The sequence below is a fragment of the Peromyscus californicus genome, unplaced genomic scaffold, assembly GCF_007827085.1.
Source record: "Peromyscus californicus insignis strain IS unplaced genomic scaffold, ASM782708v3 Scaffold_5__1_contigs__length_169319896, whole genome shotgun sequence".
Taxonomy (NCBI): Eukaryota; Metazoa; Chordata; class Mammalia; order Rodentia; family Cricetidae; genus Peromyscus; species Peromyscus californicus.
This window is the reverse complement of record NW_026294573.1, coordinates 66,778,359-66,802,644: the sequence shown is the minus strand read 5'-3', so window position 1 is coordinate 66,802,644 and position 24,286 is coordinate 66,778,359. Positions and strand designations below refer to the sequence as shown.

General features: G+C 39.8%; 1 protein-coding gene across 5 annotated transcripts in view; it reads right to left on the bottom strand.

The window, feature by feature from the left end:
* Bnc2 (basonuclin 2) overlaps nucleotides 1-24,286 on the bottom strand; it is a 407,225-nt gene that overhangs the window by 229,603 nt on the left and 153,336 nt on the right. For 3 of the 5 annotated variants that reach the window (XM_052717937.1, XM_052717942.1, XM_052717939.1), the window contains exon 4: nucleotides 12,626-12,709. The exons of the other annotated variants lie outside the window; for them this stretch is intronic. In XM_052717937.1, the coding sequence (XP_052573897.1) occupies nucleotides 12,626-12,709 (84 nt within the window). The remainder of the gene's footprint in view (nucleotides 1-12,625; nucleotides 12,710-24,286) is intronic. 5 annotated transcript variants of the gene reach the window in all.

The window sequence follows — 24,286 nt, the reverse complement described above, 5'->3', positions numbered from 1 at the left end:
GAACAATGAATTTCAGTCACCAAACTCTCTTCATAAAAGATTCTAGAAGAGGAAATTACTTAAGTCTTCTTTTCTTTGCAATTTATTTATAAAATTATTTGACAGCATTGTCAGAAAACATTAAGCATAAAAGAATGCCAAATACAGTTAGGCAAACTGAGAACAAGGTCAGTAACATACAGATCTTTACTTTCCCCAAAGCAAAGTTTTTATCTTGTAACGTAAAGAAATCAACTCACAGAGTCAGATAGCAGGTGGGGATGTGACCCGGAGACAAGAAACTAAACAAAAGTTGTGAATCAAATACTAAATAGCAACACAAACAATTGCACATTGCCAGGATTCTTTCTTGCATTTTAGAAGTGTTTATATTCTGCTCCAAGGCTACATTCATTTTCATACAAAAGATAAGGAATGGTCTTTGCTTATGTAAAGAACAGACTTATGTGACTAATAGTTATAAACAAAATTCCTTTGTACATCAAAGAAAAAGAGCCTTTTGTTTATTCAAGAAATTCCTAATTGGGTTCATTTATAAGTAAAAGTTTCTTTTTATTTGAGACCCAGCAGCACAGCACAGTGTAGCAGAAGACAGCAGGTAGCTCCTATAATGAACTTTGCACAGTTTTGAGAAAATAATATCTGAAGGCAATTTGTTCTTCCGGGGTCAGCAGATTACTGATTCAAAAGAATTGAAAACCTCTGGGGACATTTTGAGATTTTAAAATAAAAGAAAGAAAGAAAACCAGACATACACAAAGGAGTTGTGGGGGGGGGGGGAATCTGGCTAATTAAAATTTCCAGTTCCATTGCTGTTCTATATATACAAATCCGTCAAGAAAGGCCTGCAGGATCAGACCTGTACGAGAAAAAGTATACCATCATCACATTAATTGTATTATTACTTCATAATGCCAACCAGCCAGGTTTATCCAGAAGAGATTAAATAACAAGATAATCTTATAAACAATGCTCATTTCACCAGTGTACCAAATAAGTTTGATTTATATCACTGGCTATTTTTTTAATTAATTTATGCACCCACGTGCTTTAATTTACACAGACAGACACCTACAGCGAGGTAGAGATAGACATTCAGTTAATGTCTTGACCTTTGAGCTGGGTTCATGTTTAGTCTTCTCAATGTTGTTAGTCACTCAAAAATGAAGAAACTGTTAAGGCCCTAAACTAAAGCTAAGCATAAAGAAAGAAAATGTTTTTCAAATTCAATACCTATTTCCCTGCATAAACACACGTTGAATTTTAGTTTGTATAACTTCACCAAAACTTGCAAGTACAACTCTTCCTTCCAAAGTTCTGAAAATTCTCCCTCTACCCCCTACCCCCCTAAAGTTGATTTCATAATCAGCGTCAATTTTAAAGGCCTGTGCTTGTTTTGATGTAGCGTCTACTGACAGAGTAAATGAAAGACTGCTCATTTTAAAACATATGATGTTTGTTAATATTAAGGGCTGGATAAAAACCTCAGACTACTCCTGGATACTCATTTATACAGCAAAGATCACCAATCAGCATTTAGAATACAACTAATCCATAGGTAGGAAAAAAACTGGATTCATCTCAATTTTCTTAACAAAACACCATCTCAGAATCACATCCATTCAAAGTATACCATCAGTGACGTCATAGTAAGGACAGTTCACACTTCAAACTTTAAAAATCACAGTGTAATAGAGTACCCTGGTGCCAGGATTATTTTAATTCAGTCATTTTACAACTTCTATGGATAGTTTCAGTGTGGGGATGAGAATGTCTGTTTACTTATTTAGTCAGGCAAGAAAGACTTTTCTCCTCTTTGTTATAAAACTTTTATTTATATATGTGATCAACGTTTATTTGTAAAACCTCAATACAATAACAGATGTCAGCTATAATGCATGTTTTTGATTATAAACTCCTAGAGGGCAGAGACCCTATCTGTTTAGCTCACATTTTATAGGATGGAAACACAGAACCATACCCAAAAAGACACTTAAAGATGTTTTTTTAAATAATAACAATGATTTCAAGGGAATTTAGTCTGTTTCTGTGCTCCAAGAAACTCTACTGGCATTCACAGAACATTAAAGAAGACTTTTATGTTCTCAGGCAATTCCTTTCTTCGTATATCTGCAAAGGACACTTTTCTTTTGAAACAGGGATCACTTAGATAGACTATTTCTATTTGACAATATGAGATGTAGCTTTGGAACAACATTAAGTGACACCAGAAAGAAAGAGAGAAGGAAAGAGCCAGACCCAAACACTCTATGCCTTAGCATTCCTTCAACACATCTCACAGGTCTTGCAAGAAGATGGGATGTTTTCATGGAAACCCTGCTGAGAGACTGCTACTGTGGTGCTTAGAAAAGAAGCCTCCTGAATTCTGCCCCCACCAGATTCAGGTGGCACTGGAATCTGCATTCTTTATGTTCATCTGGATCTTATGGAACATGGGGCAACCTGGCTAAATAACTCCAGAATTTAAGATGTAGGGCAATGCCATGTAACATTTATTAATCTCTAAAGGAATGAAAACAAGCACATGGTATCATCTAGGCTCTGACACATAACAGTGAAGAATTTGTGGATGACTTGGGGGAAGTCCTTTAAAGTTTCTCAGCCACAGTTTCAAAGTCTTTAAGAGGAAGATATTGGGTCTTATGATTCATATTATTTTCACTTGTGAAGTTTTAAAGCATAAGGAAAATTACTGAGTCCTAAAGAAGTCAACACAATACTTGAGGTTCTACTATCTACAAACAAAAGGTTTCCTTTTCTTTTACAAGAAACAGGAATAGCTGTATGTTCTAATCTAAAGTAATCATTATGACTAACTCCAACCAAATATTCCAATGGAAGATCATTAGAAAGTCTTATAGCTATATAAAGTATGGGTGTATACTATAATATATTTATTAAAACCCATGCACATGTACATGCCCACTCATAATACATAATCCTCTAATCAAGGCAAAAACTAAAAACTTCCTATTTTTCTTTCTTATCTCCTTTTCATATGAAATTGCTGTGATAGTGGCTTAAGAAATTACACAAAGTAAATACAGCAGCTTGCTCAGCATTTCTAATATTAATAGTAGCAGTAATCAACATAAACAGCTTATGTTAAATCCCTCACCTGAAATCTAGACATCCTCCCACCAAAACACTTATACTAAGAAAGAAGAATGCAAAGTTTATTTCATTCATATTATACCTGAAATATTAAAAGTTGAATTATACAAATCCATGAGTTTAAGGCTATTTAAGCAGGAAGTAAGTACAGCAACAACAACAGAAAAATGAAAAAGAAAAAAAAACTGAAAGTATGTACAAGCACCTAATTTATATCTTGCCTAAATTTAAAAGGGCAAAAAGGGGAAAACCTTACAGTCATTCAACAATTTTCTATATTTACTAAGAAATTTCAATTGCTGAATGCACTATCACTGTCTTGTCTTTGAAAAACAGATGCATAGAGAATACCAAATAAAAAGTAATAAATGAAAACCATTATGTTATTCAAAATTTTCTGTCAATTTTGAATTCCTATGGTAGAAAGATAAGTTAAAATTGTTTTAAGTTACATAATATTTAAATAATCAAGATATATATTTTTTTCAGGAATCTCTTCCCTAATTATTAGCTGTTTGGTGACCAGAAGCTAGTGAAAATATTTGTAGCATAAGAACAGATTTACTGTTATTGTGTGCTATATAAAATAACCTTACACACTGACACTATCACCCCCTTTCAATTCTCCAGAAATGCTAGGTAACACCAAAGAATTAAACTTATTCTATTCCACTGCACCAACTAAAATTAAATCCAGAGATAAAAACACACAGAGGCCAGATCTTACCAGTTACTCTGTTGGATTTTAAGCAAGTTTGAAGTCAAGGATTTCTACACGAATATCCTCCTGCATGGGAGAATGAAAATGCTCACCTGAACTACTAAATTCTGAATAACACTGACCAATAATAAGTTTTATTCAAAAGCAGGAAGAAAGGATGGCTCAATTAACATCCTGCATTCTGTTCTTAAACTTCCTTATCAAATTCATTCACATTTTTAAACCCACCAACAGTCATACAACTTTACATATTTATGGGTTGGTTTTTTTTTCCCCCCTCTAAATCATCGTGGACAGCAGTCTTTACAGGAGCAGCAGGGAAGCTGTATGGATGAAGTGGAATTGTGGGTCGCTTCTGTGAACGGTGGAAATGAGAGCAAGAGGTAAAGAGAAGCAAATATAAAAAGGCAAAAACCTAAAGTGAAAATACAGGCACAGAAAAGAGAACATGGAGCAGGCACCAAAGAGTCATGACTGGGCAGAAAGAAAGGCTGAGAGGCAACCAAGAGACGAGGAGCAGAGCGAGATAACACATTTGTAGGGAATGGCTCTTGGCCAAGGCCTGTCGGGGCTCCGGCCCAGAGCCTGCATCTTGTTTGCTGACAGCAAATACCTCTCCTTTCTTTTTTCTTTCTTTTTTTTTTTTTCAAAAATGGTTTCTGTACCTAGGCAGTCTCATTTTACTTTTCAATTTCTATGTTCGTCTGAAACAAAGGTTCAGTTTTGAAATTTTGTTCATGTGCATAACAATAACTTTTATTTTAGAAACGCAGCCAACACACCATTGCTCAGAACTTCCAACAGCTGACAGTCTTTCCCCCTCTGAAGAAAGTCGGGGTTGCCTGGTTCTCCAGTGTTTGAGAATCACATCTGAAATCAGGGCAGTGTGATCTCTCATCTAATCTGAGCTCGGCAGCGATCTCGACAGGAGCGTGGACGGTGCATCTAGAGCCCGACAAAGAACGCCAGCCACGCCACCTTTACCTGCTGACTTGCTCTTTCCGTCCACACCCCTACCGTTCCTCCCTGGCTGCGCGCGCACACCCCACAGTGTACACCGTATTTCTCAGCATGTTAAAACCTTGGTGGTACTCCCGCCACTGTCCAGCCTGCTGCCCCTTGCAGTGCACTTTAGTACACTTACAGAAAAAAGCCTTCCATGTAAAAATTCATCAAATAATATACCACTTTTGCTGTATTGATCCCACAAACTGTAACTCCGTGAAGTGGCTCAATACCGTGTCATCACTGTACAGCAACTTGTTTCATTTACAGTATCTGTTTCACTTCTACTCATGAGCTAATATAATTCAATTTTTTTCCTAACTGCACACAGGCTGCTAGACACATGTGCATGGCAAATGGAATCTGAACTTAGCTTAACAGCCTCATTTATTCCTGATGGTTTAAATTATTTCATCACAATTAATGACACCCCCTCAGCTTCCTGTGCAGCGCTGCCAGATGTTCAGAGACCACAAAGCCACTCTCTTCTTTGACGGCTGGTGACAAGTCGTCCTCTGAAGGACATTCCCTAGGTGCACAGCCGGATGACACCTCCATTGCTTAGCACCTCTCTGCCTCCCAGAATAACTATGATGAGGAAAAAGCAGGAAGTCATGAGAAACCAGCCGATGCATTAGTTAGGGCAAATTCTGCAAAGTGATCTCAACCTGGAGAACGTAGCTACTGCTGGAGTTCCTAACCGTGCTGTTGAGAACAGACCCCTGCCTCCACCTATTCACCTACTCCACACCGGCAGGCATCCGCCGAGTGCCTGGAGTGCCTATGGTGGCATCGGTCCCAGAGGAAAGCAAAGAACGATCCTAATATGAACTTTTCCACAGAGACCGTTCTGTCTCGCTTTTGGTCATTTTATTTTGAGAACTGTCTTGCTTTGAAGAGTGGACAATATGAAATGACAGTCTCTATCATGATTATTCTCTATCCTATTCAGTAAATATGTTAAATAGAAATGCATTTGGGTAATACTTTCTTAGTTACTTTACTCCATTTACGTAGGCTCAGCAGGGTTTGGTGGTGGTGGTTGTTTTCCCAGGGTCTACTGGGTTTTTGTTGTTTCGTTTTGTCTGTTCTTACTTCACTAATTTTGTTTAAAGGACATATTGAAAAACAAATTTCATATTTCCTATTCTGATCGTGATAACAGGCAGGCACAGCCATTTTACCTTGCCACTTTTCATAATAACGATAAAAAATCTTAGTCTACATATCAGAAATATTCATTAAATTCATCTGAATTTCATGTAAAACACGACTTCATATAAAAACAGAAATCACAGGTAGCTAAGAAGGTGGCAGAAATAAACACACTAGCACTTTTACAATAAGAATTCGATACATGGCCCTGATTTGGAAAACATTTCCATAAACTGGAGAACATGTGGCAGACATTTTATGGATTATTTTTTAAATGTTTAAAAAAATACCCTGATCTTATTCAGGGAATAAGGGGCCTTTTCGTTTGCCAAAAAGTGTAATAGGAAAACAGAAAGGCCGTCTGTGTCAGCCCACCCTATAGCACGCACATGAGCTCTAAGGGCATTTTAGAAAATATTTTCAAACTGAGATGAGAAAAAAAATCAATATCAATACAGATTCTAAACAGATGCAAAAGACTTCTGTGCATGTTAGTGATTATGTGTGTGGCCTCCCCAACCAAGCTAATTCCACATGCCTCCCCAGCTCAGTACACTTTCTCTTTTACAAGCTACTTGTGATTAGAACTGCAGCCTCCTACATAGCAACTTGGACAATGGAGACGGACACAGGGAAAAGTAATCAAGCCAAACAAGGTGACTTTTCCACACCCATAGATGGATTTCTTAAAGCTGAGATGACTATTGCGTTCTATGCGACACTTGACGCTTACCATTTGATATGTGTATATTAAATGCTTTACTGGGATGTCCTATGGAATAGACTGTCTTTCTTGGATCTGAGGGACTCGTGGGGTGGGGTGAGGGGAGCTGTGGTGGTGACACTCTCTAGCCAACAGACAACAGTAAACTCTTAGCACTCCCAGAGTTGCATCAAATTTTCCTTGGACTGAAACTGAAATGAAAGTTCAATTACTGAGAGGTAGATAAGTAAAATAAACAACTAATCTCATACGGAGGAGTTGGGAGAGCATCATATGGAGCTCATTCCGTTGTCTCCGAACACTTTATCTGAAGGGGAAAAGGAGCTGAGTAAACTTTAAACTCTCATGTAGGGATGTATTGCCTGTGTGTCCCTGGCAGATGTGGAAAGGAGATGAAATGGGCAGGGGAGAATCAAATATCCCTGCGCTGCAGGTTTGCTAGGGAAGGAGCACTGCAAGGATCTCACATCTGGCAATCATTTGTCAAGAGCTGGAAAGGGAACGGCAGGAAACTTTCTGGCTCTTGGAGAAGATGAAAAGACAAAAACCATGTCTCTCTCTTTCTCTCTCTCTCTCTCTCTCTCTCTCTCTCTCTCTCTCTCTCTCTCTCTCTCTCACACACACACACACACACACACACACACACACACACACACACACACAGAAATGGTGCAAGGACTACCACACTTTATGCTTGACCACGGCCACCCCCACCACCAAATTTAATGATCTTCAGATACACTCTACTCCATGGTCAAAAACATGCAGTCACTTGACTTGTTAAAGCTGCAGTGTGTGTACATTTTTCAAATAAACCCCAGGGCTGATGTTAGAAAATCAAAATCAGTCAAGCATAGACCGCCTGGTACTTTGGGCAGGAATCCTTGTGGTTTAGTCAATAAACAGAATCTGAATGAAAGACAGCACAGTAACTAGACAGTAACGTTTTGAACAGCTCTTAACCTGAAGGGAGGTGGGGGGATGGTGAACTAGTGACCAGGGACCTAAGGCTACCAGTCCACTTAGAGCTGAGTACCTGCGATGTGACTGCTTACGACATAGTCATCTGCTGTTTCTAACAAAGAGAAAAAGAAAGAGAGGGAGGGGGGAAGAAGGGAGGGAGGGAAAGAGGGAAGAAAGGAGGGAGAGAGAGAGGAGAGAGAATAATCTTATATGGGGGTGTTATATGTAAGTGAATCTGAGAAGAACTTTTTAAAAATTAATTATACCTGTCTAATAAGGTGGTAAGGGAAACCTCTCTCCATTTGGCTCACACTGGTACACGACAGACAATTTGCAGGCTTCGTTGTGTGTTCTTAAAAATGATCAGCTTTGCCCCCCATAGGTTCATCACACAATAAATAAAGTTTTCAAGATGCCCCCATACCACATGAATTAAGTTCTCCAAAATCACAGGAATATCAATCTGCTTGCGGTGATAGATGGACTTCAAGGGGTTTGCTTTTGGTCCACCCTCATGCTGCATTTAACCAGCAGTAGCTGCTGCTGTGGAGCTCATCCCTGTGGCTCCAGAAGTGAATGCTGCAGGTTGTTTAATAACCTGGCAAATTCACAGTAGCTTGTCAACTTATTACAGGAACAGTGTCATCACTAAACAAGCCTGATCACGGTTAATTACAATGCAGACCAGAGAGCAGCCACAATTGTTCATTAATTACAGGAAGCACCTCATTTAAATTTTATGGAAATTTACACTTGCACCCCGGTATGTCTGGAAAAAAAAGAGATCCTTCATGCATTCACAGAAGAAAGGAGTCTGTGGTTTATGAAACATCACAGTAAATTGTGCCTAATCTGGTATTGAAATATTGGCTCATTATTTACTCTAATTTTCTAAGCACTTCAGTGGTGAAAAAGACCAAGTCAAACCTCACATAGTGAATTCCCAACCAAGAAAAAAAAAATGCTAAGTTAACTGTAACAACTCAACCCATGATGAGATACAGTGAGGCTAAGAAAGGTAACTTTTTAATTAAACATATATAAAATACTTACCAGCAACCAGACTACAACCAACAGCTGCAGAGAAGCTAGCTAACAAGAAGAACCCTAAGAGGGACACATGGATCGCCCTGGGAAGGGGAAATGGATGAGATCTCCATGAGTGAACTGGGAGTGAGGGGGGACAATAGAGGGTAGGGGATGGGGGATGAGAACATAAGAGAACAGGATGGTCAAGCTGGAACAGGGACAGAGTAGGAGAGAAAGGAAAGAGATATCATGATAGAGGGAGACATCATAGAGATAGGGAGAAACTGGGTGCTAGGGAAGTTCCCAGGAATCCACAAGGATGACCCCAGCTTAGATTACTAGCAATAGTGGAGAGGGTGTCTGAGCTGGCTTACCCCAGTAATCAGTTGATGAACACCCTAACTGTCATTAGAGACTTCATCCAGTAACTGATGAAAGCAGATGCAGAGATCCACAGCCAAGCACCAGGCCAAGCTCCAGGAGTCCAGTTAAAGAGAGAAGAGGGATTCTATGAGCAAGGGGCATCAAGATCATGATGAGGAAACCTACAGAGACAACCAAACCAAGCTAGTGGGAACTCATAAACTTTAGACCAACAGCTGTGGAGCCTCCATGGGACTGGACTAGGCCCTTTGCATAATCTAGACAGTTGTGTAGCTTGATCTGCTTAAGGGGCCCCCTGGCCACAGGATCAAGATCCATCCCTGGTGCGTGAGCTGGCTTTTGGGAGAGCAATACTTATGGTGGGACACTCTGCACAGCCTTGAGGCAGGGGGAGGGGCTTGGACCTGCCTCCACTGAATGTACCAGGCTCTGCTGACTCCCCATGGGAGGCTTTACCATTTTGGAGGAAGGAATGGAGGGTAGGTTGAGGGGGAGAAGGCTGGGGGCAGGAATGCGGGAAGAGAGAAGAGGGGGGGGATCTGTGATTGGTATGTAAAATGAATTAATTTTTTTTTTTTTTTTTTTTTTTTGGTTTTTCAAGACAGGATTTCTCTGTGTAGTTTTGTGCCTCTCCTGGAACTCACTTCGTAGCTCAGGCTGGCCTGGAACTCACAGAGATCCGCCTGGCTCTGCCTCCTGAGTGCTGGGATTAAAGGCGTGCACCACTACCACCCGGCTAAAAATTTCTTAATCAAAAAATACTTGTCAGCAATTAAGAGGGGTCTACCCTAGAAGGACAACTTCCTAGAAGGCAATTACGAGTATACAATTCTTTGCTGCTATTTATCAATTAAACTCCCAAGTTATGCAGAAAATGCCCAGCTTGCATCTACCTCAGAAGCTACTGAGGAAAATAAACCAAGACATAAAATGAACTAAAACTGACTTTCCGCCGGGCGGTGGTGGCGCACGCCTTTAATCCCAGCACTCGGGAGGCAGAGCCAGGCGGATCTCTGTGAGTTCGAGGCCAGCCTGGTCTACCAAGTGAGTTCCAGGAAAAGGCGCAAAACTACACAGAGAAACCCTGTCTCGAAAAACCAAAAAAAAAAAAAAAAAAAAAACTGACTTTCTAGCTACTGGTCTATCAAGCATATTAACCCCAAAACACAGCAGATACCTTTGCAAAAGTCAATCTGAGCACAGACTTGTAGGACAGTTACTCAAGACCAAAGATTTGAGGATAAGAATTGGAAGTATCAAGATTATTAAACCATGAAGCTGCTAAGATAGCTGAAAACATAAGAATAAAAGGCAAGGATTTAAAAGAAAGAAGTTAAGGGCAGAAAGAGGCTTCATGAGTCATAAGAACATAAATCAACTATAGTATAAAATTTAAACCATACATGAGAGTATATCCCTAAATGAAAATTCTCTGTAAGAAAGAATATAAACAAAGTGTTGCTTCCAAACTGAGGTGCCCTGGAAGTTACTCTGAGAATCATGAGGCCAAGCAGCAGCCCTCTAGCCTTTTACAATGCCTGGCACTAGAGTAAAGCCTAAGACCCAAGCGGGAAAGGCAGATGACTCTAGCAAGTCCTGCAATGAATTCCCTGAAGTGCATGGCTCTTTCCCTCACAGAAGAAAGAGGAACAAACTAAATGCCATGACAAGGATGAAAAAAATGAAGCGTAAGAATCCTTCCGGAACAGTTAGTTGGTAAAGAACGGACTTAGTTTATTGTAAGTGACATAATATGGCCAAAAGGTATTACTAAAAGGTATGGAAGCCATACCCAGGAGAGGAAAGGAAAAGAGAAGGAAACGGTTTAAGTGTGTCCTGGCTAATTCACCAATTCAACCTAGTTGGCAATCTTTCAAGACATTTACTTTTCCCCTTCAGTCTACTCAAATAGTGGTAAAGAAGAAAGTAACTAGAAATGTGACCACTTTCCTTACTTTGTGAAATACTGGTTTTCTTTGCAGAGCCCATAATGATTTGTCAACCATACTGTTTATCTACAACCAGAATTTTACTAAACATGTACATAGACTTCTTTCCTCCTTCATTATGCCAAGAAAACATGCTAAATAAATAGTTTTACATTTTACTGTAGACTAGCATTACAAACCCATTTTCTTCGCACTATAACTCAAGGTTCAAAACACATTATCCAACAATCATCCTCACAAGCCGCTCATGGTGATTGCTGGAAGAACATCCCCGTGTCATGCCAAAGGTCAAGGATCAAGCTACTCCCCACAAGAAGTCTTCTGTCACTCTGCATCTGCATGTCACATAGCTGTTCGTTTTCCAGAACTAGGAAATACATGATCGTAACTCGAATGTGACACACCTGCTTTTCTATTGTACCACATCCATACACCACCTAGACAGTACCAGCTTGGGATGCAACAAAGCTCAGGTGGTCTTCTCTAGGCCAAGAGCAGGTGTGCAAGAAATGGTACACCCCCTTTAGTACCATAAAAATTGAAGCTTCCTATCTTACCCTCATTCCCACTATGAGGAACTCAATTATAAAAATTGTTCTCTTTTATTATATGTTGCATCCAAATCAGTAAAAAATACTTTAATACTGTAATCAATACATTTATTCAGTAAAGTCTGAAAAATCTAGAAAATGATGCCAAGTTGAGGCTCTGAAAAAAAAAATGAAATGGTTTTATTCACGCCATCCATGTTGAAACTTCAGCCTGTACATTGTAATGGCAAACATATCCCTCAAAAATCCAAAAGCACACAGAAGCGGAGATGTTCTTCATCATCTTTATATTTTTATTTTGCAATATGCCAAGCCAGGTCTAATGCTTCAAGACCACACAAAGTGAACTCAAATCCAAGCCAACATTTTCAGGAGAACTGTACTTTGCACATCTCCCAATGTACTAAGACAGACGATGCTTATTGTTAAGTGTTGCTTTTCTTATTAAGTACCCAAGTTGAATCACTTGCCAAAAATCTTATAGCAACCTGTGTCAGTCTACACAGTCAGCCTTCAGGGATCAAGAATTTTTTTTCTACCCCAGAGTACACTTCTTGGATGGATGGATGGATGGATGGATGGATGGATATATACATACATATATACATACATACATACATGCATGCATGCATGCATGCATACCTACCTACATATATATATACATACATATATGGATGGATGGATGGGTGGATGGGTGGATGGGAGGATGGGTGGGTGGGTGGGTGGATGGATGGATGGATGGATGGATGGATGGACGGATGAATGGGTGGTGGGTGGGTGGGTGGATGGGTGGATGGATGGATGGGTGGGCAGATGGATGGATGGATAATAAATTTCTTCCAATCCGTGCTTTACAAGGACCTTTTGCTACATATCTGCCACATCAATCCTTCTATACACCTGTCTCAAGAGTTGTCACCTCTTGAAAGCACTGGTAACACTGGGATGGCCTCCAGGGATCGCTGTTTCTGTAACACCACCCCCAGCTAATAAACAGTAAGACTCCAACCTGGACTTCCAGCCTCTGGTCTGGCTCCTCCAGGTTTGGGCAAAAGTCTGCACCCAGCACTCTGCCAGCACATGCCAGTGGAACCTGAGGGAATATGGCCGAGTTAGATGCTGGGTATGGGGGCTGCAACACAGTCACACTCTACCCAGACAGAAGCAGGATCATCACAACCGCAGGTCTGAAAAGGGCCTTGACTACCTGATACACACTTGACATTTGTTATGACAAATATATTGAAAATATTCAAAATGTAGTTTATAAACTAGAACAAGGTAATTATACAAAGGAAAGATCTACATAAATTTTGCCCCCATGGCCCTGACCTCATATTTACATCATGCAGCACAAATAGTCATAAATACCTATAGACAGGAAGAAGGGAAGTTAGAAAGAAAGGAGAAAATGAGGGAAGGAAACAGACCGAAACATAGACTCTTTACTGGACATTGATAATACCTTCTTTTCACCGAGCCTTCAAATTTCCAGAGAAAGATCGAGTGCATTGCATTCTATATTGTCTAAAGATCCTTTCTACTCTTAAAACAGGTTTAATTCCCCCTCTTCGGGAATATGTTAGCACAGGTCGATTTTAACTTCTATTTATATTATATTATATATATTATTAACTTATATTTCTATTTTATTTGCATGCTACTATGTTGTTTTGCTTCTTGTTTGTTGGGGAAGGGATGTTCTGTTCCTATTGGGTAGGACGCTGACCCTAGCGCTCGGCACACTCTAAGCAAGCACTCTGCTGTCAGACAAAGCCCCAGCCCCCAAAACTTACTGTCTTTAAGTACAAGAAACATGGCATAAAATTCGTTCCAAAACTAACAACAATCAAATGTTATCTAATAGATAACTCCTGGCATCTAGAGTTTTATCCTCAAAATTGTGTCTTCTATTACAGTCAGTCAGTATCATCCCTAAATAATGCCTGCTCCAACTTATTTGATCTCTCGTTTTAAGAGATGATGAGAAATGGATTTAGAATCCATCTAAACCTATTTCCTACTTTTAACATTTTTCTCTGGGGCCTGGAGATCTAGCTCAAAGATAGAGAGGTTGAGTGACGTAAGCAAAGCTCTGGATTCCACTCCCAGAACAGCAAACACAAAATTTTCTCTTGGTATTTGCCAATACATACTATCTGTGCTAACGCATAGCTACCAATATCTACCTCGATACACCAACTATGGGACATATCACCCGTGTCTTTGGCATGAGCCTTTCAAAATTCCAATTAAGATCATCTGTGTTATCAATGTCCTCATTAAGGGGTCAGTCCTCAACCAGATAAGTTATTCTCTTCTTTCTCTCACCTTACAAATTAGTTTGATGCTCAAGCTCCAAACAGTTTCTAAGTAAGTCCCACCTGCTCTAAGGACTGTCCCTCATAACATAACCCAGTCAACTTTTCAAACATTTTTAGAACCAAGGCTCTCCTATCTGCTTCAATCTCTGATTTATTTTCCATGCTGAGGCTCAGACAGTAAAATGCCTAATGTCATCTGCTGTCACAGTTAATAAGTCTTGCTTGTTTATGAGAAGGATCTCACATATAACCCAGGCTGGCCTATACCTGGCTATCTGGCTGAAGGTTACCTTAAATCCCAAGTCTGCCTGCTTCTACCATCCAAGTGCTGGGGTTCAGGCATGTGCCACCATGTCCCATGTCTTTGTTTTATTTTTATTTACATAGAAGTTTTACCTGAATGTATGTCTGTGTACCATATGCATGCCTGGTACCAATGGAGGCCAAGAAAGGGTGTTGCGTGTTTGATCCCCTGGAACTGGAGTTATAGACAATTGTGAATAATAATATGAGTGAGAGAAACCCAGGCCCTCTGAAAAAGCAGCTAGTACTCTTAACCACAGAGCCATCTCTCCAGCCCATAATAATCCCCTCTTTACACAAGCATTTTACCAACCCCATCCGTGAGTCAGTGTGTAGGCACCTTGTATAAAAATTAAGCCACTTTTTATCGTCAGCAATTTTATATGAGTATTTCCATTTTATAAGTAAAAAAATGAAGGCATAGAGTAGATAATTACCTCTGTGTTACCTGCTATTAAGTTGCAAAATCAAACTTTAGAAATGAAAAGGAAAAGAAATATTGAGTACAAGATACTAAGTAAGAAAAATTCCATTTAGTGTCATCAATTCTAAAGATATTTGTTGATTTTACATATTATAAAGACAACACAGGAAATCACACACTATTATTTGTGTTTTATTCTAAAACAATATAAGCATTTTTTCAAAAGAATTCATACTCTAAATTGTGGGAAAAGGGGGCAGGGAACTGAGCATAGAGAAGCAGAGGCATTAGGAATTTGTGTTCTGTCACAAATGGAAATGATGCTGATTGTACCCTGCAGTTGACATATGGAGGGGCACTAATGAGTTCTGCATCAGTAATTCTCTCAAGGGAACAATAAAAGGAAAAGGAAAAAAATCAATCTTGGAATATTCAATATCAAAATGAATTCTCTCCCATCCCGCAAAAGATTCCTATAAAACTCTAACAAATGTGACTACTGAGCTGACTGAAATGGTTTCCATAAGCCAGAATGTATATATTGCAAATTGTGTGTAAACAATACCTTATTTCACATACACAAAGCAAATTGCTACTTATCTTAATATTATTTGACCATGTCACAAATACTAAGCTTCTAGTTTCTTTTTATCCTCACACTCACAGAATGCACTTTATAAACACTCTCAAGAGGAAAGGAGAAAGTTAAACAACTATAATTACATTCAATTACAACTTCAGACACTTAGAAATACAGTTCTGAGAGGAAACCAAGTCTTTTAAGCTGGGAAGGAAAACTGTAGCAAGCTACCAGGATGTTTCAACAGTCCTAGAGACAAAGAAGAACTAGCAGTGTGCAGCACTCCTGAACTTGGAGTCCTAGCCTTTCTAGCAGGAAAAAGAAAAACAGAAGGACTCATGAAAGTAGACTCCCATACTCTGGAGACAAGACAACTGAGGTTCAAATCCAACGGCACAGTTCAAGAGGGCTGGACTCTCACAGTGCCCAGTACCCCACCAGGACTGACACCACCAGTGCCATCCTTACCAAATGGAGAAATTCTTACGGAAAATAAGCAGCATCTGGGGCAGAAAAGATGACGGCTAATCAGCTGTAATTTGGTATGGATTCCTCCATCTTCTGACTTACAAACTCCAAGGGTAGCCAGCTCTCTAAAAGCAACCAGAAAGTGACTTCCATAGAGGGCTGACATAATTGTCCACCTCTTTCCTCCACTGTGAATTGAGATCCTGAAACATAGTGGGCCTATCTAAATATTATAGTGACTTCGAGGTTCTTCTTTATCCATGTTCCTCTGTCTTAGTAACCAGTGTCTGTTTCAATACCATACTCTAAGATGAAACTATAATGGTTTTTCACAAGATACTCACAAGGATTAAGACCTCATGGACAGTGATAGTTTTTAATTTTTTTTCTTAGTACCTTTGCTTTTAGAGTAATAAAATGATTTTTCTGTTGATGAAAAAATAATGAACCGATTAGCTAGTATTTCTAAACTTGATTCTACAGGTTTCTTTGTGGGATTCTGTTTTGAACATAAAGACTTCATCTTGCTGGCTAGGTAAAAGCACGTGAGAGGCCGTGTGAAAGAGCCTATGAGATCTCCAGGGGAAGCTGAAGCAGGGTACCTGGCTGCTCTCCTGTCCATCCCTCAGAGGAATCACGGTGCATGAGAGAGCGATTTACAGCTTACTTTGTGTATAATCAGCAGAAACAAAAGATGACAACGAGCACAAAGCCCTCTACCCCACCCCCAGGAGAATTCAGAAAGGGAGGGCCACTGGGCATTCACTTCGGTGTCAAAGGGCTTTCGGAAAACACATTTTCTGTGGGACAGGGAGGAAATGTACCAGACTTCCTCAACTCCCCACCCCCACCTCCACGGCTGCTGTGTCGTGTCTCTGTCTCTGTCTCTGTCTCTGTCTCTCTCTCTCTCACACACACACACACATACATACACACTACATTTTTATTTGTCTACTTAGGGCACATAAAACTGTTAGGTATCAGACTTGAAAAAAGAAAACAGAAACAGCTCGAGTTGCAAAGGGATGCAGTTCAAAGTATCTGGGGGTGAGTGGATGGGAGCGGAAGATGAGGAGAAGGATGAGGACCAAAAAGAGACACAGGAATGACAACTTGAGGGGAAATATGTGACTGAGAAAGGGGCATATGGAGCCAGGGATGACTCCAGTTGAAATTTAGTTTTCCTTTTAAATATAAAACATTCACGTAAGGTTTTGCCTGACAAGCATCATGAAAGTCACATCCCAAATAAGCAAAGTAACTTCGATGTCAGCTCAAGTCTTCACAGTTAAGCTGGCTCTAAGCCCAGATCAGTTCTGAATCACTCTAAGTGTTTCAGTGATTTCTAGTCCAGCAATGATGAAAGGGATGAGAAAACCAACCGGAAGAACCTGGAAAAGAATGGATACACAAAGGTGGATATAAAACATAGAATGAAGGGAAGAGAGAAAAGGAGGTACATTCCTTTAGGAGGACTCGGGGACATGCTGAGTGCAAGAACTGCTACATTCCAAGGCAGAGGAAAGCATTAATGGTACTTCAGGATGCCAAACAGCAAGAGGAAAACCACCCATATGACACACGTTCAGGAAAGCCATTAAGTGAAATAGCTCATACAATAGCTAGCCAGGATCTCTTGTGAGACAAAGAAATAAGATTCCCCAACACTGTGAAGATGACAGTGCGTGCAAAACACACTGCTGCCAGACACATGAATACAAAACCAGAAACAGTAAGGTGAGCTACAGAGGCTAGGTGTGTGTCTGACTTACATCTTAACTTCTCAACTGACAAGTTAACTACAGACAACATTGTGGGACCAAAATTACTGGATCACAAATCTCTAAGTGAAGACTGCCAAGGGCTAAGCACACAGAATCTAAAACAGAAAAATGAATGTTCTGCTCCCTGATGAGAAAGCAATGCATATACCCACTCTTACAGAAATATACCCACTCTTATAAAAGCCTTAAATGAGACAGGGATGTTCCAAGAAGAATTAGATAAAGATGGGGGGTCAAAGGTTCTAGAAGAAGAATATAGGATGGAACATGTGACACTCTGGAGTCATGTGATTCTACTACTACTCATTAGGTTGACAAGAGTTGATAAAAATGGCAGATGACCTGGAGGTGGAGACAGTGTGCCCCAGGAGTGGGAAGTACTTAGGAGACCATCTTCCCAGATAAGCTGCCCAGGAGGAGGGCTCCAAGCTCTGTGGCAGGAGCAACCTGTGCAGGTTCAATTACTGGAGGTTTTCACAGCCACAAACAAGAGTCCTTGTCTGTATGCTGCAAAATATGGGCTAAAAGGTGAAAGTCTCCCTTCCCTGGTGACACCCTGAGGAATCTAATGGACCATGAATAATGCTAAAATTACACAGAATCTTTCTTCTAGAGTACAAAGGGCTTTATACCTAATATTTATTAATTCCCACATCAGACAAATAGAGAAAACTTCCATTACATTATTTTCCCTTTAAAGAAAACTGAGGCCTATCACTATAGTCATCTCCCATGTTTGATAAAATGGATAGGTGGAATTAAGACAAGCTCTTTTTAGAGACATTCATCTTCCACTAGAAAAATCCTACCATGTGATAAAGTTCAATTTATGCTTTTCAATTCTCAGTTTATTTGAGTTTTAGTGCTAAAGAAAGTAGGGATGAAGTCATTTTAACATGTGCTATCAGTAGAGTTTTTGAAAATTATTTTTTTAAAAAAAGGTACAGAATTGAAATGGTTTCAATTGGTTCCACTTACACTTGTTATTCAGTATTTTAGAAACTAACATCGGAGTATTTGCTTAATGGTATATATACATTGCCAAGTTTGAGAGCCGTTATTTAATGAAAACTTAAGTATGTTTATGTATGTCCAATATTTTTGTCTTCAATGCTCAACTCCAACCATCTTATAGATAGGTATTATTAAGAAAGCTCTTAGCTAGGCGCTGGGGGGTACACACATATAAACCCAGGAGGCAGAGGCTGGTGGATCTCTGAGTTAGTTAAGAGGCCAGCCTGGTCTGCAGAACAAGTTCCAAGACAACCAGGGCTACACAGAGAAACACTTTCCCTTAAAACAAAACAAAACAACAAAACAAAACAAAACACAAGGAAGAAAAAAGAAAGCTCTTAACAGACACTGGCCACATCAAATCTAAGCTGTGGTTTCTTGTCACTTACTATCTCAGAGCCTTGTTTCTGTACCTGTCTAAGAGGAATCATGCATCCTATGTAGGGCTAGTAAGGTTGGTAAGATGGCATCCGTGAAAAACTTTTCTAAGTACTCAGTGGACGTGCTTCCTTCCACTGACACCCACAAAAGTGGCATCCCACACATCTCTCCCAGGAGGGTTCTGAAGTTTGAGATACTAAGGGAAGAAGTTTAACGACAGAAGAAAATTCAAATGGCAATAGGGAAGCTGAAAACCTCATTCAGTTAGCCTCACTTAGAGGCCAATGCTACCGATATCTAGGAGGCTTCTTGCTCGTGCTCTGCTGTGTTAAAAGGAAAGAAAAACTTGTCTCACTCAAAAGGGCTGACCTACTGAAGTTCATCATGGAAAGTGTTGATTACCAGGATATCTGACCCTCTGTCTCTCCTGTACAAGCCAATCCTCCTACAAATAAAAGATCGGGCCATTTTCTGAGTGTTCTACAACTCTCAATGCCTTGAGTTTTGAATTTAAAAGGCAGAGTTCCTAGGAAGCACACGTGAATGAAGTCTAAAGTAACCTAACCCTCTGGGGAACATGGTCTTGACTGACAGGACCTATGGCCCACATTGGTGGTCCAGAGTGTACCTGCCCCTCTGAGTATCCAAGTATAAGAAATAAAGGCTCTCTGGATGATAACTTTACTTAAAAAGATACACGACTACTGGGGAAAGGAAAAGGGTATCCACTTGGGTATAGATCCCAACCTCCAACATCACATGCTCTGTAAAAGACAGTGGGGATACAGAAGCATGGGATAAAGGGCCATCATAGTCAAGGAATGATATGGCCAACTCACACACACTGCAAACATTAGCAAGACACTGATGTGGGGGGGCAGACACTAACATGTGGATGAAAATTTTGCATTAAGACAATCTAGGCCAGTGTCTGGGCAAACCCCTGACATTGTAATCTCAGTTCTTGGGAGGCTGAGGTAGGAAGACTATCATCTGGAGGCTCACTTTTCTATAAACAAACAAACAAACAAACGCCAGGTCTCCTTGAACTCAGCCATTCTACTCAGTTTCTCTACCGGACCTTCCATAATAATCAAGAATCGGGATGAGCCTGACCTGGAGACACAGGCCTATGATTCTAGCATTTGAGAGGCTGAGCTGGATTCAAGTTCAAGGCAGACCTGGGATACAAAGTAAAACTCTGTCTCAGAGAAAGGAAGAATCAGAATGAATTTCTCTCTCAGAGGCTGATGTTCAGAAAGGTGTCCAAGTCAAAAGAAAATGTATCTATTTAAGTTACCCTTACTTATACAGACATAAAAACAGAACAAATTAATGAGGTTTTTTTTTGTTTCTCCCCAAATTCAGCAATACTGGAAAGGAAAAAGTGGTTGAAAATGCATATGCAAAGAATGAACAGCGAGCTGAAACGAAATGTGATAGAATATGTTGTTTCCAAGTTAACAGAACAAATGCCATCCCAAAGAGCACGGCATTGCAAGCTACTATTGAACCCTCTACATTAAATCAGTGACTGTTTGGCCGTTGATGGCTCAAGGGATAAAATACAGTGTGCACAGTTACTAGATTCTGCGCACAGTGACCAGCTAGAGACACGAACACCTCTGAAGAAGCCTGATGTCCCATTTGAAATGAGTAAAAATGACAATGACGATTGAGCCAAAAGGGGGTGGCCACAAACCCTACCCCTAACCAGAGGAGCCCCCAGATATCTGAGGAGGAGAGCCAGAGACTAAAGCATGCTGCCAAAGATCAATAAACTGTGCCCAAAGACCAATGAAGCAAGCTGATTTTCTCTGAATACAAAGCCTGAACTCTGGCAAAGTCAAAAAGAGAAAGGAAGCAAATGGCACCTTCAATCCTGCCGTTCCACACAGTAAAAACGTTGTCAACTCAAACACAAACTATACTGTACACAGCACTATCCTCCCTCCCAGCCTGCCAAGGACCTCAGCCTAAAAAAAGAAAATAGACCCAAAATGGATTTCTATTAAATATGCTATATGCCCACCCCAACTACACGAATCTCAACTGCAGTGAAATGCAGGGGAAATGAAAAGCTGTACAATCCTACCGTTCAGATAAAATGCAAAGGCAAACTCTTCCACCAATGACATCTTTGTTACCAAGGATCTCAAGTAGTGGGGAATAAAATAAAGTGGAACTGTGTATATTTTCCAGTGGGGATCTTCTTGTGTGCTCTAAGTGAATGTGCTTTATTCTTGAAATCTAGCAGCTTTGAAAGCTTAAAGAAAAAGATAAATAGGGAACAGAACACTTTACATCTGTGTGTGTGTGTGTGTGTGTGTGTGTGTGTGTGTGACCTCACATACTGCTAAAGACACCTAATGAGAAGTAATGCTAGAAAACACCATTTTCTCTCTGTACAGTTTTGATGGTGTCATCTGTCACCTCTAGATAAACAGGATACCAAATCCCTCCCCTTTCTGTTTCATGTGAATGTTAATCCTGAACTGTCATGCTCCCACTAAATTTTCCAGATATTCAGTTAGGATCTCTCTAAACAAGAAAACTAGGTAAGTCTACTGTGCTTGTTTTTTTCACTAGAGTGCATCCCTGGTTTTATTATATTTTGCAATGTTATCATCAAAATCTCACTAACAAAGACTCAGAGCCATAGATCATAATTAAAAGTCTTCTCCATATTTCCAAAACCTACTGAATCTGAAAGTCTGTCCAGTCTTGCTTTTCAGTCTCCTCAGCTGTCCCTTACATGCCTTGTAGATCATTGATTCTAAGAAGTATGCACGAGGCTCTCTGCACAAACCTCAAGTGACAACCCCAACTCTTGTCATTCCACACTCACCAACCAGTGCCACGTCCCACCCCACCAATGGTCACATATATTCTCCTGGGTGATGTCGAAGTTCCCCACAACTTACCCATTAAAGTTCTTTCTAGACTCCATAGATTCCAACTTTAACCTGTCTCTTCAGTTTTGTTTTCTCTGCCATCAAGAAAAAAGCTTAGCCTAGAGTCTGACTAGCCTAGTTGATGTGCCTTGCATCATGGCTGGGCTTTCCTTACTGGACACACTACTCTGGCTGGTCTTTGTGGAATGATCTCCCCTGCATTCTCCTTTTGAAATCTCTGTATTTCCCCAGGGCACCTACTCCACAAGACCCCTTGGTGTAAAGGAGAAAAGGCTCTCCTCCCCGCCCAGTGCTCTAAGATACCTGTGCTAACCACTGAACATCCTTGACTTTTAAACCAGGTTTTCTGTTATTAACAGCAATAACTAACATTCAGCTTTGTATTCCTCTGCAGCGCCTACCAAACTGCTATATTAATATCCATCAACCAACATACATTAGATAAATAATGAATACATCTCTTAAAAGTCACCAGTGAACTCACCAGTGGAACCAGTGAAAAGACAATAATTTTAACTATTTCATGATTCTACCTGATCTTCAATAGATACCTTCAGGGCAGTTCTAAACCAATAATTGCTGTTTTATAGAAACTCAGGATTCAAAGAAGTCATTAATTATGTGCAGAGTGGCTAGTTCAGTAACTAATTCTGTGGTATATTTCTGCTGAGACAAGTCTCCTCTGATGTGGACTTGATTTTTTTCTAAATAGACTTTCCATTTAACTTTGCTCCCAGATGTATCTAGAACCCAATTCCATAAAGCAACCTTCCAAAGGTATGAAAATAGACATGTCTCCCTTACAGTATAACTTGAAGAGATCTTTTCTCACCCCCTCAAACTGCCAGAATATGCTGAAATCTTAACAGTATAAAAACACGAAGGCACATTAACAGCTTCTGAATTTAAAATTTCCTAAGGCTCAGGAATAGGAGTAGGTTCAAAACACCCTTTAATAAGCTCCTGAAAATAAGTATCAATTGTGATTCATCTAGAAAGTGGTATGCCCATTCAACCAGTCTGAAATAAAAGAGATTCTAAGATATGACTATATAAAAGTAGCTTACAGCCTACTAGGGACAAAGCTCCAGCCCTAATCATCCCTAATTTGCTTCAAAAAAGAGGAAAGTAAACTACAACTTGTGAGCCAAATGCAGCCCTGCTGCCTTCTTTTATAAATAAAGTATTAATGAAACACAGCCATGCCTAACTTTTAAATATATAAATGTCATATATATACATATATATGTATATATATATATATATATATAAATAACGTGTAACAATTTGACTAACTCCTATAGAAATTATGCATGAACCGGTCCTTCATAGAAAAAGTCTGCCAGGGCACTGTTTTGTTTTTTGTTGAAACAGGATCTTATGGTGCCCAGGCTGGGCTCAGTGCTGCTAAAAAGTCAAGAGTGATCTTGAACTTCTAATCCTCCTGGTGGTAGTGCTGGTTATCAAACACAAGACCCGCATGCTAGGCACTCACTCTACTGCGTTACATCCCCAACTGTTTTAATATGTGCAAAAATTAGGCTTTCTTCCTAATCAATATCATTTTTATGAGTTCATCATTATGAAGTAAGTATACAAATCCAAGCAAGGACATTCATACTGAAGTACGATTCTTTATTGTTAAAAAAGTCTGGAACTCATTAAATTAATTGTGATACAATAGTATAACAGGACTAGATTTAAATTATGGTCTATCCCCTGTCTCCCTCTATTTTCCCTCCTTCTCTTCCTCCTTTTCCAGTTTCCTTTCTCTCTCTCTTAGGAGAGAGTTGTAGGAACTAAACCTAGGCCATGTGAATGCTTAGCACATGCACTGAGCTGCTTTTCCTGCCCTGCTGATGGCTACATATACCCATAGCTATAAAAAGATATATCTATGGCACTTCATTGTTGTTTTTAAGGCACAAATACATACAGCATAACCATTTAAAGTAGCTCTAATGTTCCACATGTTTATATATATATATGAATGAAAAAAGAAAATTGAAAAGTTGTTCATACAAAGGTTCCTTACTGGTGGCACTAAATTTTTTTTCTGTGACTTTCTTAATGATAACTGTATAATATATCTGCATCGTTCCTATAAAAGTCACACCAAAAACTGAGACTTAAATAATCAAAGAAGTATCAATGGTTTAGACCCTTTGTTTTTTCAGAAATTAAGAAGGTAGCTGGGTAGTGGTGGTGTACACCTTTAATCCCAGCACTCAGGAGGCAGACACAAGAGGATCTCTGCGTCAGAGGCCAGCCTAGTCTACAAAGCAAGTTCCAGGACAGTCAGGGCTACACAGAGAAACCCTGTCCTGAAAAACAACAACAAAATAAACTCCCAAAACCCAGAAACTAAGAAGGTAGCTTTTGGGGGAGAGGGTGTTGTTTTTTTTGGGTCAAGAGTCTTTTGTTTTGTTGTTGCTGTTTTGATTTATTCTTTTTCTTTGTTTTAAAGACTGTAAGTA